Genomic DNA, 19,001 nt, shown 5'->3' with positions numbered 1-19,001 from the left:
TGCATATTGACTTTTTGAAGGAAAAAAAGAACCTTGACATTCCTCTGCTAGTACCAGGACAGGGCTGAATATTTCAGAACACGTTTTTGAGAAAATTGGGGGTTGCGGGGAGTGGGCAATCCCTTACCAGTTGTTAACCAAGTCAGGTGGAGACCAGTGGAAGGCTGTGGTATTGCAGGCAGGCTCCAGGATCCAAAGTGTTGGTCCAGGGCTGCCCAATACGTAGACATGGTGCATACTTCTTGTTGACTGTGGGCATTCCAGGAAGAGAGCTACACTAGCAACGTGTTGAGAGGCCCTCCAGCTTACAGGGTAAGAGGTGACAGTCTTCACTAGTCTGGACTGCACCCCAGACTCTGACAGTTTCCAAGGACTTGACCTTGTATTTCTTCTACACCATGAACTCCCCCTGACTTTAAGGGTGAATTCCGGATGCACAAAGAATGTTCTTAAGTTAATCATTTAAAATGCAATGCCTCATATACTATGATCATCCCCCATTGCAGTAAGCTTAGCTAAAACTATATGTACATGTTTTCAGTGCAAATCATTGCACAATCATGCTTATTGATCATAGTTGTCAGATCATGAACTTCTTTGTATGTATTTCCTCTTTAAGAGGTTATTACATTGGTATTTTGATTTTGGATGCCTTTAGTCTTTGACAAAGTCAGAAGTAATCATCTCCCAGCATGCATTTTGCTTTATCTTGTGCCCTAACTTAAAAAAACCCAGCTTCCATGCATTAAGTAAAGTATCTAGTCTTATACCAAAAGACACTATATCACCCTAACAACTGCTTGGAATTTAAGGCATTTATTTTGCAACAGCTGAATATTTTTTTTTAAAGTATTTAAACAGCTCTAAATTATACCTAGCCTGGGAAATTGCATATCACATTTTGGCTAAATGTGCTTTGAGAGAACCAAGATAAAAGACTTAAACCCTAAAAATGGAGATGATTAATACTGAAAGTTCTAACTACAGAAGTGTCTGTCTATACTGGGGTGGGCAAACTACAGCCCGCAGGCTGGATCCAGCCCCTCAGGACTTTGGCTCCGACCCGCGAGATTGCCACTCCTATGGTGCCGCGGGCCCTGCTGCGGGAAGTGGCCGGCACCATGTCCTTGAGGCCCCCGGGGGAGGGAGGGGCAGAGGACCAATGGGAGCTTCGGGGGAGGTACCCACAGGCTAGGGCAGCCCTCTGCCCCTTGGCTCCCCCGCCCCCCCCAGGGCCACAGGGATGTGGTGCCAGCTGCTTCCCAGAGCAGAGTGATGCGAGGCCAGGGACAGGGCAGGCAGGGAGCCTGCCCTGGCCCTGGCACGCGCCGCTGCCACCCCGGATCCACTCCAAGGAAGTGGCACCGGGCTGGAGCCGATACCCTGAACCACTCCTGCACCCCAACTTCCTGCCTGAGCCCCCTGCCTGCACCCCAACCCCCTGCCACACCCCTCCTGCACCCCAACCCTGACCCCCCTCCCACACTCCACACCCCTTCCCACACCCCTCCTGCACCACAACCCCCTGCCCCAGCCCTACATTCATGGCCCTGCATGCAGTTTCCCCACTCAGATGTGGCCCTCGGGCCAAAAAGTTTGCCCGCCCCTGGTCTATACTGTACTTAAAAATTCAAAAATAAAAGTATTAGTTTGCAGGGCTATGCTGAAATATAGGTCACAGACTAGTAGACCAATATTATAGTGGTGGAGTATGTTTATTTTTCTTTTTTAAAGCAAAGGGGATAAATTAAACCCATTAAAGCTTTCAGTTCTATTCATTAACAGAACCTAAGACACCCTTAAGCTGAAACATCAGAAGAAACGTTAGGTAGGCAGAATACAATCACCCAAATTAGAATTTGGGCAGAAGAGCAGGGTTTGCACCACTACCCTTTCAAAAAGTGTCATGCTCTGAGCTTAATATTGCATTACTGTTTTTTTTGCACTTAATTTGTACTTCATAATCACTACTGGTAACACTGTACATACTTAAGCCCTGAACCTACAACCACTTATGTGCATGCTTCATTATCCCTTCACTTGAATGTGACTACTCATGTGCTTCAAGTTAATTAAACACATACATAGATCTTTGCAGGGCAAAGGCCAGATACTGAATGTTCATTAATGAATGAGTTTATCACTAATCACCTTTTTGGTGTAATATTTCAGAAGTTGGAGCAAATGCTGCTGAGAAACTCCTTTATGGGTGCTAGCAACCTAAATCCTAACTCAGAGAAGCAAGTGGGAAAGTTTTGTCATTGCCTTCCATGAAAGCAGGATCTGGTCCATTAACATAATATCATTGCTCCCATACCACGTGAAAACCCAAGATACGAGGTTTTTTTACCTGAAGATTTTATAAAGTAGACCCAGCTCTTAAGTTTGTAAGGTGAATGTTAGAGACATGAATTGCTACATCATGTACTGTGAATAGTATGAGGAAGTTAAATTAAGTAAGTATTGTTTATTAAGTTTTCAAATATACAAGCAAACAGCAGGACCAATCTCCTGCCTACCAACTAGCAAGGATCCTGTGCAGTACCTACTAATTCTTCCCTACACCTGTAACTCCCAGCCTTCTCCCAAGTTAAGTGCTCTAGCTGTATTCTCTCTTTCATGCCTTGGGGAGGGAAACAAATCTGCACTCTGTCCAGAAATGCACATTTTTCCTATTACCAGTGGCACATTCTTCAGCTCTGCAAAGGAAACAGAGCAAGTTTCTAACATTTCAGTTCTCTCCTACCCAAGTGCTGATTGAGTAGTAGAAGAACCAGGCACAGCAGCAGCAGCTCTCCTAGTTAACATTTCCACACAACCCCTCTTCATTCTCTCTAGTCCCTTCGCACCTAACCAGTCATAACCAGGAGCCACAGTGCTTGAGAAGAAACTCAAAGCAAAACTTTAGAAAAAAAAATATACAGTACATGCAACTAACTAAAAATCGACATTTGGGAGAACATGAGTGTTCCTTTCAGTCTGAGTGCATTGTTAATTATAATATAAATAGAAACGCAATACTGTAGAAGATAGGATGGTTTTTCAATTCTATTTGAAGGTTTCTTTATATGCAGGGTTGACAAAACAGTTATGACTTTATTGCTTGGAGTATGCTGTACCATTCTGTTGAACTCCACCTACTGGATTATTTTATTACAACAGGCACAATGAAAGCGGGTATGTCCACACTAAAAACTTAAATCAACCTATATTAGGAGTAATTACTGCAGTGGTGCATGTCCACACTATCCTCCTGGGGGTGGTGGTGCAAGTCCTCACTAAGAGTACTTCCACTGACCTAAAAGGAACAGTATGGGGGAGCTGACAGCCCAATCTCTCAGCTCTGTTGACAGCTCTCTGCCAGGAGCCCAGCTGCTCACAGGCTCCCAGAGCTTCTCGCCTTCCTGTTCCCTGCCAGGGGAGTGGGCAGGGAGACGGCACCTGGGGCTTCTTGCCCCTGGGGAGTGGGGTCCAGCTGTCCCAGCTTCTTAGCCCTCCCCCTCCGCCCCCCCACTCCACTGGAGCCGTGAAATTAACGAGAGTGCTAACAGCGGCTGTAAGTAACACACTGTTTACACAGACACTGCATCACCCTAACTACACCAACATAACTCCTATGCCTCTAGTGGGGGTGGTTATTATGGCAGTGTAGATGGGGATTTACATTGGCAGGACAAGGCTGTAGTGTAGACACTGACCTATTTAGGCCCATGTAAGCTGCCTTACGTTGACCTGTGTAGTGTAGACCAGGACTGAGTTAAGACAGTGCTGACAGCACAATGTCCAACTGTTACAATGCACTTTAGGGCTAAGAATCTAGATATAAAAAGCCTGAAATTAGGTCAGCCACACTGTATAAATATTATTTGGGATTACTACTATTGCTGTTCATGTGTACTATCCTGTACCTGTAATACAGCAAAGTTGTTGGTGTAAAAAATGCAATTCCTTGGCTGTCAAATACTATAAGATATAGCATTAAAGGGCTTAGCACCTTGAGGGGAGGAGAGGAGGGGAGGAACAGTTATTTAACAAATACCAGCTCTAAAATGACTATCAGCTGGTTGCTCGGGGTTCTGGATTCCAAAGTAAAGGTGGATGTCTGATAGGCAACTGTTTCCTTGTTGGCACACTTTTAAAGTAAGCTGTCATAAATAAGTTACATTAAATAGTAGAGGCCAGACACTGCAAGTTGCCCAGAAAAATGCTTATTAACTCAAAAACAAGATGTTCCCCCTTCCTGATGTCAGTGATATTACTCAGCCAAGGAGAGGGAAGTTTCTGTCTACAAGAGAGAAACACAAGAGACTTGTCTCCCATTTAGAACTCTCACTTTAGTGTTCCTATCATGAAACTAGACCCTCCCCAATACTAATTTAGTGTTGGTGAGTACTTATTCCACTGTTACTAACTAAAGAGCTAGTGTACTTCACTTACGGACTAGTATGTTTTCTACATGGGTTCTACCATGTTGACTCTAACAGAATGTTGCATAAGCTCCCTAGGCTGAATAGCATTGTTGTCAGGCTACTAGATTGGTATTGTCCTTGCCCTTGATGTGACGTTTGGGGTATCTTGAACATTACTGTGCAGGTGACGTATCTTTTCTTTACAGCACTAGAATGCAAGTCAGTGTGGAGACAAATAGCACTGCCATGCCTCATTGATGTAGTCTTGCTCAAGTAGTTAAGTAAAGAATTAGGCTCCAATGATTGCATTTCCTGGGTCCTTTCACTCAATGCACACAGTGGATCACTGTTCCTAGAAAATAATGATCTCACAGAAACTGTTTAGTTGTACATACTTTGAAGTAAGACACTTAGCTGAGTTCCTGAGCAAGGTATTTTCTCTCACAAGGATGGTTTCCTTCACTTCTCTTTACATGCAGGTCAAACATGAGAATTTCAACAACTGATGGCCAAGTGTTTTTACCCATATTTTGAGGCCCCCAAAGAAAACAAACCAAACAAACAAACAAATCTTCAGACTACTTACATATTAAATTGGATCTGTGTATTTGCAGACGTTTTTTCCCTATTAGTTCAGTTGAAAGTCCTGTTCACAGCACCAGGCAGACGCTCTCTTTAATATCATTAAATCATTACTCCCAGAGTACCCAAATACTAACAAAAAAGTTACCCCCTTTGGAGCAATCCTTAGCACTGAAATGGTGAAGACAGACATTACATCTGAAAACTGTCAGTTACCAAAAAAAGAAAGTTTCACCTTTCTATTAATGTATTGATAACATCTTTCTATAGAAATGTTAATGGATACTATGTTGTTCTCTTACTGCTATGCATTGAACAAAACATAAACTGAGTCCTGTAACTACTTTATTAGCTCTTCAAAGTGACATTAACAGGAGAAACCTGACAACTGTAGAATATCTGCAATGCAAAGTTCCATAAGAGATCCAGTACAATCGTAACCATTGGATGAACTACTTTTTTCTTGAAATAAGTGCATTTATTTTTGCCAGATCGCCAAATGACACTGTTGCAGAACCTCTCTGGGCAGGTCTTGCCTGAAAAACAAACAAACAAACAAAGGGTTAATCTTTATGTTCAAAACAAATCACACAAGCCTTTAAAAAGAGCCCCTTAGTTGCTTAGAACAAAAAAAGGTGCTATCTTATGAAATATGGGAATTATTGACATTCAAGCATAAAGCAATGGGTAAGCTTCTTGTTACCTGTGACTCTTGAAATTTCCAGCCTATCATGTAATAAATCTGAAATGTAGCAGGTACTGAACCATCATTACTTCCATACATTTCTATTAAAAAGAGAAATGGGTTTATATACATTGAAGAATTAAGTATGAAATGTTGAATCTGACAACAGTTTTTGCTGAAAGCAACTATATATTTTTGAAAGCTATTCTTACTTTGCAGAAAGAGACCCTTAAAATTCTGACTAATAAGGTGTAGAAGACAGAAGACAAGATGAAATCACAACCATACAAAATGTGAATCTATTTCAAATCTACAGTAATTACTATTAAAAAGATATTACAAAAATAAATAGTACTGGTGTTAAAATTGGACAACCAAACTGTGTCTTAGATAAGAAAGGTTAAAAAAAAAAAGTAACATGGAAAAAAGGTATGTTCATAGAACAAATGAAGGCTAAAAAGACAGCTATTAAATGATATACCTTGATATATTGCTGCAGCTGCCAACATGGTTTCTCTGTGTAGGATAGGTTTCCTATTCCAAGAACAGTTACTCTCTCCCATACCTAAAAATATGTTTCAGCTTTAAAAAAAAGATACAGCATACACCATGAGTTTGAAATTTCATGTGTAAATCACACATTTATATTAGTCAGTACAGAGGCAGAATCCTCCAAATAGAACGGTACAGCATACAGAGATTTGATTCAAGGGAACATCTACTTTACACTGCGAAGATGCAAAAGCCTTGCATAGCTTGTATTACAATTTATGGTTTATAAAGTTAACCATTTCACTATGTTATCGTCCAGAAGACTTATTCTGCTATGTAATGGTCTTGACTTTTTTAAATAAGCAAGTTAGTCTGCTTATTTCCAGAATCTGAATACATACTTCTATGGGGGAGAATTGTATGTCTCTGGCTCAGTTTTACCCGTGTTCTGCCATACATTTCATATTATAGCAGTCTCGGATGATGACTCACTACATGTTGTTCATTTTAAGAACACTTTCACTGCAGATTTGATAAAACTCAAAGGTGGTACCAATGTGAGATTTCTAAAGATAGATACAGCACTCAATCCAAGATTTAAGAATCTGTAGTGCCTTCCAAAATCTGAGACAGATGAGTTATGGAGCATGCTTTCAGAAGTCTTAAAAGAGCAACGCTCTGATGCAAAAACTACAGAACCAGAATCACCAAAAAGAAAATCAACCTTCTGCTGGTGGCATCTGACTCATGATGAAAATGAACATGCGTCGGTCCATACTGCTTTGGATTGTAATAGAGTAGACCCCGTTATCAGCATGTATGCATTTGCCCTGGAAGGGTGGTTTGAAGCGTGAAAGGACATATGAATCTTTAGCGCATCTGGCATGTAAATATCTTGTGACACCAGCTACAACCTGTTCTCACTTTCACGTAACATTGTAAGCAAGAATTAGGCAGCATTATCTCCTGCAAATGTAAACAAACTTGTTTGTCTGAGCAATTGGCTGAACAAGAAATAGGACTGAGTGGATTCGTAGTCTCTCAACTTTTATATTTGAATGCAGTTTTTTTGTACATAATTATATATATGTAAATTCAACTTTCATGATAAAGAGATTGCATTACAGTACTTGTATTAGGTGAATTGAAAAATACTATTTATTTTGTTTTTTACAGTGCAATTATTTGTAATAAAAATAAATATAAAGTGAGCATTGTACACTTTGTATTCTGTGTTATAATTTAAATCAATATATTTGAAAATGTAGAAGACATACAATTCATTTAAATAAATTGTATTCTATTATTGTTTAATCACTTGACAGCCGTAATATGTAAATTCAGGCATTCCAAGGCTAGAATGAATAATTCTTCCTAGTCAAGCACTTCACAATTCTCAGATAACAGGAGAACTTTTCTGCAAGGTTTAGCTGGAGTTAAGAAACAGGTACAACCTCTAGCCTCCAAACTACTACACCTTATTGTATTTAGCCAGTTTTGAACAATAACCTACATTTTGTTTGTGAAAAATGTACTTGCCTTTCAAATCTTCCATGATCTCAAACATTCCTGGATAGTTGACTTGAATTTCATCAGTATCCTAAAAAATGTTTAATTCAAATGTATAGGTAATTAAAGCAAAACAAGAGCTTGCTCTATGAAAAGAAAATAATTTGCAAGACTATACAACTTGTTTTACTACTTGTCTCCCGTTTATGCAACATAATCACACTAAGAAAAACATTATACATGGATAGCCATGTCTACATTCCTATAGAAATATATTTAGTAACTCAACTTGAATCACCAAATTCAGATTAAAGTGCCATTTAAATGCACTCATTTAATTAATATGTTTATATGTATTTATTTAGTTTCATAAAAACATTAAGATGCTTTGGACAGTTAATTTCAAGGTGAGTACAAGTTCATGTGGTTTGTCATTCACCAACTTAAGTTTTTAATTTGCACCTATCACTGTAGTAACAAGTTTTTACCTAATACCACCTTATGACATGTATTACTGCTAGTCTCAGCACCTATTTGATCTCTGGAGCTAGAAATATAAAGAGGGAAAATTTTTCAACTAGCAATAATCACACCTCAGATTAACTTCATTGGCTATGATACTGCCACTCACTTTAGCTATGACAGTCACCTCTGATTTAGTCAAGTCAGACTTCCTTGTTAGTAAAATTAAGAGCAGACTGCTTATGCTTAAAACAGAATCAGTCCTACGAAGGCAGGTAACATCTTATCCACTGCAATTTCCTAAAGCTTTGAAACCATGAACACAGATCAACTTTAGATACATTTCTGTATTAGTTTCCATGAAGATAACCTGCCTTTGCTAAAGGATCATGCTGTCTATCCCATGGAGATATGCCACGCCCTGGTTATTTGTTCTATTACCTCCCTATCGAAAGGCTAATAGAAACAAACCAACATCCTTTATCCTAGAACCCAAGGAGTTTAGTATTACTCATTGGCACCACTGTTCCACTCATCATATTGATAATTACCACAGTCAATGTGTTAAAGCCAGCTCCTCCCAGCAGATGTCCTAAATCACTGACATGAGTGAAGGGAGATACATGTGGTGAGAATCCTCCTTCTCTTTCCAGTTCTGCTAGCTGCAAAGAGCAGCGAAGTTCATACAGAGTTTCTCCTCCAAACATGGCACCAATAAATACTCCATCTGGCTTAAGGACTTGATGAATCTATAATACAGAAAATCTGCTTAATATTAAAGGTCTGCAAACGTTACTATCTGGTACAAAGTTCTTAAAAGTTTTCTTTTTGCCTGTACAGAAAGGATGAAGCACCAAGATCACTGAAACAATTGAGTATCTCCTCCCCTTACTTTCCAGCACTTTAAGAATTAGGGTTAAAGAAACAAGAAGCTTAAAGTTGGATGTTTTATTTCTGTTGGAGGTTCTACTTTTAGTTCATTTTATACAGGAAATATTAAAATACTTGGTAAGACTAGATAAAATTGTTGTAATCAATTCAATTTACTTTCTGAACTCAGCAGTAATCCGCATCTGTAAGATACCTTAATCAAATTTCTTTATCACACACTATACCAAACATTCATTCAACACAATTTGTTTTTAAATTGCTGCAATAGCAGAATGCAACTGAGTGAAATTTATTATCAGATGATGATTCAGGGCCCAGTCCAACTCCAACTGATTTGGAAAAGGCAAGGCAATTGTACTTTTAACTGACCATTTTCAAGCAAATGTATCTGATTTTGTATGCTGAAACCTAAGTAATTGTGCACACAAGATGGATCTTAAGTGTGTGCCTGGATTTCTGAGAAGAGTATTGTGTTCTATTAACATGAGGAGGTCCTGCCAAAGTTTTTAGTGGCATAACAGGCTATAAAATCTTCCATACTGAACCAAAGTAATCATTTTGCATTTGTGCCTTGGAGCAATTCCCTAGGAAACCAAGTACTACCAAATCACATTAAATTCAAAACATGCCTATGCATAGGCAAGACTATTATATCTGCATGGAAAATTCTTAACAGACACAAGAACATCTGCAGCTATTTACTTGTGAACAGAAAATACAGTAGGACAGGTTATGTATTTTTGCCATACTTTTCCAGGGGTGTATTGTAAATAGTTTGAATTTTAAGAGTTTAGGATAGAGAAGTAGACTTCCCTCATTTTCCAAAAGTGATTTTTGTTCTTGTGAATGAGTGACAAGTGGAGGAATTTGTGATAACAGTCTGTCCTTAGATCGTATAGTAGTAGAACCATCTCTGATCCAGAGAAACCCCTAGGTTGAAAGAACATTTTAACACTCGAATTCTTGAACCCCTCTTGTGAGAGTGCCAACAAGCTTCATAAGTATTTTGCTTAGCATAGAAAACTGTCCACTATGAATGGACAAATAAAATAAGTCAGGTAATAGACAGCTAATAGACTTATCAGATAGTAACAACTTTCAGTCACCACTTGCCTCCGATGAATTCCAACTAATGTCATTGAGGTAAAAAGGCTCTTGACGGATACCTATTTCTTGAATCATCCAGTTCTGATGAAACAGATAATTTATATAAAATACGTAAGTGATTGACTTACAAAGTAATGTGCAATGCAAGATAGTGGGGGGAATGAGTAGTATTTAATCAGGTTATCAGCCAAGGTGTCTTCTTCTGTGCTAATGTTGAGACATTTGATCAGCAAGTCAGCAGACAGCACTGTTCAGTAACTAGTATCAAGTATATGTGGGATAAGTTTAAGTTAGCGGCAAATCCATTACTTTTAAGCCATTGGTCTCCAAAAGTTACATAGTAGGAAGTTAGCACAAGCAGTTTTTAACTGAAGAAAATTCCTTTATATCTAGCTGCAATTTGAAAGAGATTCTGATGTAAGAAATACTTCTGCATGGAAAATTGTTGCACTCTAAGAAAGTTGAACATAACATAACATGTTTTATCAACTGCTTTGAGACTGGAATGTGTGTACAAGTTATGTTATATGTTTGGTTATCACTCAAGAAGACGTATTCCATGGGTTAACCAAATGACAATCTTAACAAGCTATCAAAATCAATATGAATACATCAATTCACAGCTGTTAATTTTGTCATCTCAGGTATTTAAACCCTTATCAATACAAAGTATGTGAAGAGTGGTGTCATTTCTTTTCTAGCTAATGTCTCATAGTAGCAGAATCTGCGTCCTCTTAATGCCAGACAACAAAATGGGTGGACAGTATTAAAAATCATATTTAATCAGAATCCTAAGGATAGGACCAAAAATATTTCAACACAAGCTGTCCACATACATCTTAGAAATAAGCAAAAGAGGAAGGAAGTACATATAAGAAGTAACTGCAAACCAAAATTAGTTCTGATTACCGGTAACAGCAACAGTTTTTCTTACCTCTCTAAAAGCTCTAGGAAGGTCATTCACCCAATGCAAACTAAAATACAAAGTGTACATTTTATTAAAGTTTAAGTGGTGAATAAAACTTGAGTCAAGTCAAGTAGTTGTCACAGCAAAAAACACTTCACAAGCCAAAGCAAAGAACTATCATCAATTCTTCCCCAATACAAGTTTTTAACGTAATTATACAAGTTGTCAAATAAATATCGGCACAACAAATTTGATAGTATTCAAGAATGACTAAATTCATATACAGTACTACCAAAGATCTTTAAGACTAGAAAATGCTTGATTTCAGAAATACCATTCAAATGCCATTGCCTAGTTAAACCCTTTATTTTCTTGCCCAAGAATATTGCTATCCCCTTATCTGATTTTACAAACATGAAACTTTAGTGAAATGATTAATACAAACCTTAAACTGCTAACAACAAGATCAAATGTGTCTTCTTTGAAGGGAAGGAATTCTTCATCAGCTACAACACTGACAGTGGGGATTTCAGTTTCCATAGTATTTTTCTAAGTCAGGTTAGAATAAATACACAGAATTTCAAACTGCATTTGATGCCATATTTCTTTTGTTTCTCAGTATTGTGGAATTAAAGCATGGCAGGCAGAAGTCAGATTGCTACTCACCAGAGCATTCTCTGCCATATCTACTTGAAAAAGTTTTTCAACTGTTTCCTGAAATAAGAAAAATCTGTCAAATATTTAGATTTATAAATCAACAAGAGGCAATCTCTCTGAACACTTTAGGTGTCTTAAAATATTTTAAATACAGTAAGTAAAAACAGACAACCTCAAAAAAAAAATCCACTGTGCATTCTCCCCACACCTTCCCCTCCAACAATGTTTGCTTCTTCAGCGTCCCTCCTAATCAAGCCACACTGTGTTAAGGTCAACAGATTTGTAATATTTCAGGCTGGGGTAAGGGCATAATACAAATTTAAAAAGCGCTTACAGAGGAAGCCTTGCCAGAGCCCCCATCTCTTATTCTGAGATAGGTCCAGCTTGAGCACATTTCTGAAGATCTTATCCATGTCAGTATGGTGGCATGGAGAAAAAGTCTCAGGTAGGAAGGTTTGATAGGTTAATACCAACACCTTCAACTTCACCCAAAAACTCACAGGAAACCAAGTGCAGATCATGGAGCACTGATTGATACACATTCAGGGCAAGAGACTCCTTTTTTCACGGAGGTGGTGGGGGGTTCTGCACTAGCTTTAGTTGCTGAAGAGCCTTATGGTGCATCCCAATGCATGCATTATATTTATCTAGCCTTCAGATAACCAGGAGATGCATTATGATGACAAAACCCATTAAGAAAATTATAGTAAAGTACTGGAGAAAAGGTTAGTGTTGGGTGTCATGCTACTATCAGCATAAAAAAAAATCCAGGAATTATAGTTTTAAAGTCATTACAGACTTAATTTACACTATGTGCAGCTTTGATACTGTACACGGTTTTAGACATTTTTTGCTTTAATCACTTTGTCTACTCCAGTCAATAAAGGTTAGTTTAATCTGCTACTTCAGAATCAGATGAATTAGCCTTAAAGCTTCTTTATGCCACTACACAATGGATGCATGTATGGTCTGTACACTATCACCAACTGAACTTATCTACTGAAAAGCACAATGTTGCCCCTGAAGAGTTAGTATTTTAGAAAGACAAGGTAGGTGAGGTAATATTTTTTTTTAAACCAATTTTTGTTGGTGGAAGGTGCAAGCTTTTAAGCTACCCAGAGCTCTTCTTCAGGTCTGTGCTCTGTGTAGCTCAAAAGCACGTACCTTCCACCAACAGCAGTTGGGTCAATATAATATAATATATTACCTCACCTACCTTGTGTCTCTCGTATCCTGGGACCAACTTGGCAACAACAACACTGCAAACAACTGTGTAAAACAGTATTTTAAAGTATTTCATAAAAATGAGACTACCAAAAAGGAATACATCCTCAGTTTCATCTTATGTGCTAAAATTTAATTATGGTCTTACTGCTTACTTTCCAGTAAAGAAGTCTAAATATGGAGGAGTGGGTGATAGGACTTTTCATCTTAAGAACACCAGTTCATGTCTGACCCAAGGTGCTATAAACTGTAAGTTACCATCTAGTGATGATTCAGTGATCTGTGTGAAAGGAATCAGTGGTCTCAGTTCCATTCATAATGGGAAGATGGTTCACATCCCAGAACCACTATTGCAATTGGTATCTTTGCTGGCAGTTTTAACTGAGGTGACAAAGACTGAACTATCTAGCCTCCTGGTTCAGAGATTGGGGGGGGGGGGGAGGGGGAGGGAAGGGGAGGCAAAGCATCAACCTCTCCCCTGAGGCCACCAGCAGGGGCTGGTCCGTCTCCCTTTCAGGAGCCACAAGCACTGTAGGACTAGGCGGCCAGCATGAGTTCCCCACCTTCCTGGAGGAGGCGAGGCTTGGGCCTCAGCTCTGGGGTGGTGGGCAGCAGTCTTTGGCCTTGGGGTGGCAGGCTCCAGTCCCCAGCTGCAGGGCTTCGGGCTCACCCCTGGGCCCCCTACCCACCTCCCCAACCAGGGGATAATTTGTTCCCCTCTTGCCAGGGCTGAGTAACTTTGCTGTGAAAAGTGGTAATTGTTAGTATCATTTTTCACAGACTCCCTACTAGCTAGCAAGTCTGCTGTGAAAAATAATATTAACAAACAGACAAACATAATTTTCACAATAGCAGACTTACTAGCTAGCAATTCTTTTAAAAAAAAAAAGAAACACCCACCAAAAAAGGTAAAGCATGCAAAGCACCTTATTTGTGTTTCTATTCTGTTTAGGTCCAGTAAAGAACAGAGACAACTGTACATTATTTTTAATTGTTGAGACTGCAAAAAGAGAAAAAAACCCTACATAAATAAATTACAGTAATTTGGACATGTGTATGTGCCTATTTGTTTTTCCTAAAGTTAATTATTTTAGGAAACATTATCAGAGTGGACAGCAGTGAGAGTTGGTGGCTGCACTCTGAAGCCACCCAAAAATGTGTTGTGAGAACTCCTGGTCTAGTCTACATCTTTCATGGAAATACATTTTAGAGGTGAGGGTGGGAGAATCACACCTCTAAACTGTGACTTAAGAATTAAGAAGCAACAAGTTACCCACAAAATTTCGAAGAATCTCTAAGTTTCATTTGTGAACAGCACAGAATGACAAGAATGATTTGTACCATTTTTAGACATAAGCATAAACATACAGTACCTTGTTGAGATACTGAGCTATGTAGCCACTTCCACAACCAACATCCAATGCAAGAGGGAACGTTCTAAGCAAAAGAATTGTAAATTCCTTAGCATGCAAGTAAAACTACTATATTTCATAAATGTATGAAGTTCCAAATATCTTTTCTGACTAAATATGATTTCAATTAATGTCAATAAAAACAGCTTAAAGTTTGGTGTATATTGCCCATATTTCCTTTAATGGCACTTGATGCATGTAACTTGAAGGCTATTTTCCCCATTTATGACTTCGTGTGTGTTTTCTTGCCACAATAATTCTAGAAAATAAAAATATGCAACTTCATTATATGTTCTATTTACATAAAAGTTATGTTAAGTCTTTAACATTAATTCAAGTTTCTATAGAATAAAACACTGGCTTTCAAAATAAGTGAATGTTTGAGAAGGACAGTAAGGACATCTTACATGATTTTAAAAATCTACTTTCTCACTTAACAGTGGCAAGCTTCTCCTACCAATGGTGAGAGTATAAGCCATAAACATCTGAAGAATTAAAATTTGTGAACCAGTGTAAATCCATGTAGTGCTGACTTCCTGAATTGGCAGACATATAGTTGCACTGCCTCTGCTGCTGCTCACAGCTTCGTGATACAGCAGCAAAGCACTGTATTTACAAGATGTTCAGTTTCACTGCTACTACAGTAGAATCTAAGCTTTATGAACATCTTGGGAATGGAGGCTGTTCATAACTCTGAATAAAACATTATGGCTGGTCTTTCAAATTTTTACAACTGAACATTTACTTAATACAGCTTTGAAAGTTAACTATGCAGAAGAAAAATGCTGCTTTTAACATCTTAATTTAAATGAAACAAGCATAGAAACAGTTTTCTTGCCTTGTCAAATCTTTTTTTTTTAAAAAAGATGTCTTTATTATTTTAGTAGTTTACGTTTAGCACAGTACTGTACTGCCCCACTCACTTTGCAGCAAGCTCCTCTTTCTCCTGCCCGCTGAACAGAGATGAAAGGGGGATAGAACTTCACATTCAGACATCTAATAGCTACAGACTGAAACAAAAGACTGAGCCCCCTATATAGCATTCAGAGACAGTACTTTGATAGCGATCCCACCCATCTTCCCACTCCCACTTTGTGTGTGGGGCAGTGAGGAGGGCACACACGCAGCAAGGGGAGACTAGGCCAATAACTAGGAAATTGTCCCTGGACCTTGCTCAGCTTCCCTAATAACCCGTGGACAATGAGAGTCTCGTAAGTTTGCCAGCCCTGATGCTCTGTAAATACTGAAATACCTGAGAACTAAATTTTTACTGAAGGACACTATAAATCTAACTTCTGTTTGAAAGTGTTTTAACACAAACAAGACTTACAATTACTGTAACTGAAAGATCAGAGGGAAAATATTTCTCTCTTTTTTTTATTTATTTTTTTTTACTTTGTACATTTGACAGTATTCGATCTATAGTCAGTTTCACTGCTTTTCCTGAACATACAACTCCTTTACTTTCCCCAAATATGGGCCTTACACAACACAGGAGTAGGGGAAAAAGAAAACATAAGAAAATGTGGTGATTGAACCACAAAAACTGGCAAGGGGACTCAGACAGATATAGTACTAGAATCTACTTTAATTCATGCTTTTAACTGGGTAGATTCCAGAGTCAAAAGATACTGGATATCTCTCGCTCAAAATCATTAACTTACCTGGTTATGTCAAACACCCGGTCTGCTACTCTGCCACCAACCTAGAGATTAAGATACAGGCATTATAAATAAGAATTAACCATCAGCTTCCAATTCCTGTTCTCCCTGAGAGTAGAAAGTTCTTTTTTTGTTAGCAGTGCAGGGTGCGGACAAAGAGGGAGGGGCTATTAGAGGGTCAAATCACAAAATCCTGGGCCAGGTCTACACTAGAAAGTTGTCTCAGCGAAGCTCACACTTTTTTTCAGCACAGCCTTGCATGTATCCACACTTAATTTTGTTACCTACCAGCAGAACCCTCCACTTCTTCTGGCACAGTTTTGCTCCTTTTCAGGAGCAAAGCACCGATGCTTGTATAATTCTATACAAGCACAGTAGCAATGTGGACATGCACAAACCTATACCAACATAAGCAGTACACCTGCAATCTCACAACACAATATTCCCTTCAGGAGCAACCTGTCTGGTAGCACTTTCAGACTGTGCTGCTCAGGAGTCAAAACTACCAGAAGTCCCACATTATGGCACTCTCACAGGAACAAGAATATTGGCAGTAACTTGGCAAAGTAGATAGCAAAACTAATTCTCCAGGCAGGATTGTCAGGATACGTCTTCACTAGCAACAGCAGCGCTTTTATGTGGCTTGTGTAGTCATGGCATAGTGCTAGGAGAGAGCTCTCCGAGCGCTATAAAAACAACCTACCTCCACAACGGGAATAGCTCCAAGCGCTGGTGCACTCTCTACACTGGTACTTTACAGCGCTGAAATTGCAGTGCTCAGGGGGGTGTTTTTTCTCACCCCTGAGTGAGAAAGTCGCAGCACTGTAAAGTGCCCGTGTAGATAAGCCCTTAGTACTTTGCAAAAGGGGAAAGGGCTGAGGAAGGAGAACAGAAGGTGAAGGAAAATGAGTTTTGCAGTCACCTGCCTGACCTGTGCCTTTTATGAACTGAGTGCTTTACCTATCAGGGACCCTACCACCTCCACTATAACCACTGTGGACACTGCAACCTGAAGAGAAGGAACCCCACACTCTAAAGAAGAGAAACATGCCTCTCCCCTCCACCCCAGACAGCAGACAAGGAAGAGGTTTCAGCATGGGCCAGAAAGGGGACAACCAGGTGGAGTACAGCCAGGATCTGTTCAACACCCAGCCAGACCTTGAACACCTTACACTGACACCCTTTACCTCTGGAGGAGGGAGATGCATGTGATCATTAATACTGTACTCCAGTATATAAACCATATTGTAGGTGGATGCACCCTAACCCTTTGTCAAGTGAGTGTTGCATGTTTGCAAAAGCCTGAAAGAGCTGAAGTGGTATCTGCCTATATATCCTTTCCTCCTGTACAGCCACAAACCACATTTTCATTACTCCTTCCCCCATCTATCCATTTTTACAGTTACATGCTCAGGCAAGTGGTCACACATTCTCAATGCACCCAAATTAACCAACTACTACCCCAGATTATAAACCCAAATTAACACCCACCTTTTACTCATCTTCCCCACCCTCTCGAAATGGGAGACAGGCACATTAGTGGAGAAAGTGTTTTGTTAAAAAAACGTGTGTATGGTGCAGGTCCTACCAGCAATCCAAGGCCACGCTGGTAGCAGAACGAAATGAGACAGTATGGCCACTACGTTATTTCATGCAATTGACATTGCGGGGGCTGCACGGACACATGCTTTGTTATTTGTATGACACTGCAGAAGCTCTTTAGCTGGTGACAGACAACTTTTACTGGCATCGCTGGGAGTGCAGAGAAAACCCTCTGCAGCAGGTTCTCGCGGCAGGGGCATCACCTCCTCCTTGCCCTACCCTTTGCTCAAGAGGGATAGCTCAGTGGTTTGTGCATTGGCCTGCTAAACCCAGGGTTGGGAGTTCAGTCACTGAGGGGGCCATTTAGGGAACTGGGGTTTAAAAAAAAACCCAAAAAACCTGTCTGGGGATTTGTCCTGCTTTGAGCAGGGGGCTGGACTAGAGCAGTGGTTTCCAAACTATTTTGATCACGCACCCCACCAGTAAAAAAAACTTTGAGCACCCCCCCCCCCCAGACTCCCGGCCGAACTGCGGAGGGAGACCGACCACCGGACTAGGTGGCCTCCTGAGGGCCCTTCCAGCCCTGACATCCTAGGGGTCTGTGGCCGCGGGTCTCTGAAGGGACCTACGGGCGGGAGGCGTCACGGTCCCATCTTCCCTCCAGGGCCGCAGAGCCCGGGAGCTGCTCCCCGCCCCTCTGTGCGCCGGAACCGGGGGCGGCCGGGGTCCCATCTCCCCGCTGCCGGGGAGGGGCTGGGTCCCGCCGTGAGGGGACAGCGCGGATCCGGGGCGGGGGAGTCTCACCTCCTCCCTCAGGTAATCGTACTTGGCGGGCTCGGGCTGCAGCGCCGCCCAGTTCTTCTGCTTCCGCTTCAGCTGCCGGTCAAAGGGGCTGCGGGCCCCGGAGCCTGGCGAGGCGGCCGCGGCGGTTTCCCCGGACGCCGCCCAGAAGCGCCGGCACCAGCAGCCCGAGCCGGCCCGCGGGAGAAGGGAGCCGGGCACCCTGAGCAGGGCGGCGGCGCTCATGAGGGGGCAGGCAAAGAGTACTCGCGCCCAGGCCGACAAAGTGCCCGTCCGAATAGGAGGCACTGCGCATGCGCTGAGCTCCCCCACTCTCTGCCAGAGGCCAATAGTTCCGCCCCTACACGCAGGAGCGTCACCTCTGCCGAGAGCGTGAGCTCGAGACCAGCTGCGCATGCGTCTAGGCTCAATTCAAGCGAGGCCGGCAGTCGTGTATTTGTCCCGTCCGAGTCTCCGTCGTGCGAGGGGACGTTTAGTTGCACCTTGGTGGCGCGTGCGCGAGAGGGAGGCGGCATTGGGCAAGCGGCAGCAGGTGAGTGACGCTAGTGGGGCCGAGCTGTTAGTCGGAAGCGCGTGGCCCCCAAGGGGATAGGCCCCCGCCCCCACTCCCCCGCGGTCGCGTGGCTGAGGAGACGCTGGGTTGAATCCGTTAGTGGTCAG

General features: G+C 41.0%; 3 protein-coding genes across 15 annotated transcripts in view; 2 read left to right on the top strand and 1 right to left on the bottom strand.

Moving 5' to 3' along the window:
* The window catches only part of SEL1L2 (SEL1L2 adaptor subunit of ERAD E3 ligase), an 80,145-nt gene extending 66,982 nt beyond the window's left edge, over nt 1-13,163 (top strand). For 6 of the 10 annotated variants that reach the window (XR_005595731.1, XR_005595732.1, XR_005595734.1 and 3 more), the window contains one exon: nt 2,173-3,842. The gene's annotated coding sequence lies outside the window, so the exon portion shown is untranslated. Of the gene's footprint in view, nt 1-2,172; nt 3,843-5,895; nt 6,735-13,087 lie in introns of those variants that run through there. The other 4 variants (XR_005595726.1, XR_005595727.1, XR_005595729.1 and 1 more) reach the window with 4 other exon arrangements.
* Nucleotides 5,320-18,766, bottom strand: NDUFAF5 (NADH:ubiquinone oxidoreductase complex assembly factor 5). Of its 3 annotated transcripts, XM_039528759.1 has the most exons (12): nt 18,526-18,766; nt 18,345-18,380; nt 16,002-16,042; nt 14,299-14,362; nt 11,711-11,758; nt 11,490-11,593; nt 11,072-11,111; nt 8,691-8,888; nt 7,708-7,768; nt 6,158-6,241; nt 5,695-5,777; nt 5,444-5,527 (listed from the first exon to the last, which is right to left on the bottom strand). In XM_039528759.1, the coding sequence occupies exons 1-12, from the start codon at nt 18,634-18,636 to the stop codon at nt 5,444-5,446; spliced, it is 954 nt and encodes a 317-aa protein (XP_039384693.1). In that variant the 5' UTR covers nt 18,637-18,766. The 3 variants fall into 3 exon arrangements, 2 of the variants coding, with proteins under 2 accessions (XP_039384692.1, XP_039384693.1); XM_039528758.1 differs by having other exon boundaries at nt 5,320-5,527; nt 18,345-18,766; XR_005595735.1 differs by lacking the exon at nt 5,444-5,527 and having other exon boundaries at nt 5,713-5,777; nt 6,158-6,258; nt 18,345-18,766.
* Nucleotides 18,757-19,001, top strand: part of ESF1 (ESF1 nucleolar pre-rRNA processing protein homolog) — a 58,505-nt gene continuing 58,260 nt past the window's right edge. The window contains exon 1 of one of the 2 annotated variants that reach the window (XM_039528751.1): nt 18,757-18,873. The gene's annotated coding sequence lies outside the window, so the exon portion shown is untranslated. The remainder of the gene's footprint in view (nt 18,874-19,001) is intronic. The other variant, XM_039528750.1, reaches the window with a different exon arrangement.

This window comes from Mauremys reevesii, linkage group 3 (genome assembly GCF_016161935.1).
Source record: "Mauremys reevesii isolate NIE-2019 linkage group 3, ASM1616193v1, whole genome shotgun sequence".
Taxonomy (NCBI): domain Eukaryota; kingdom Metazoa; phylum Chordata; order Testudines; family Geoemydidae; genus Mauremys; species Mauremys reevesii.
This window is presented reverse-complemented; position numbering and strand designations above follow the sequence as displayed.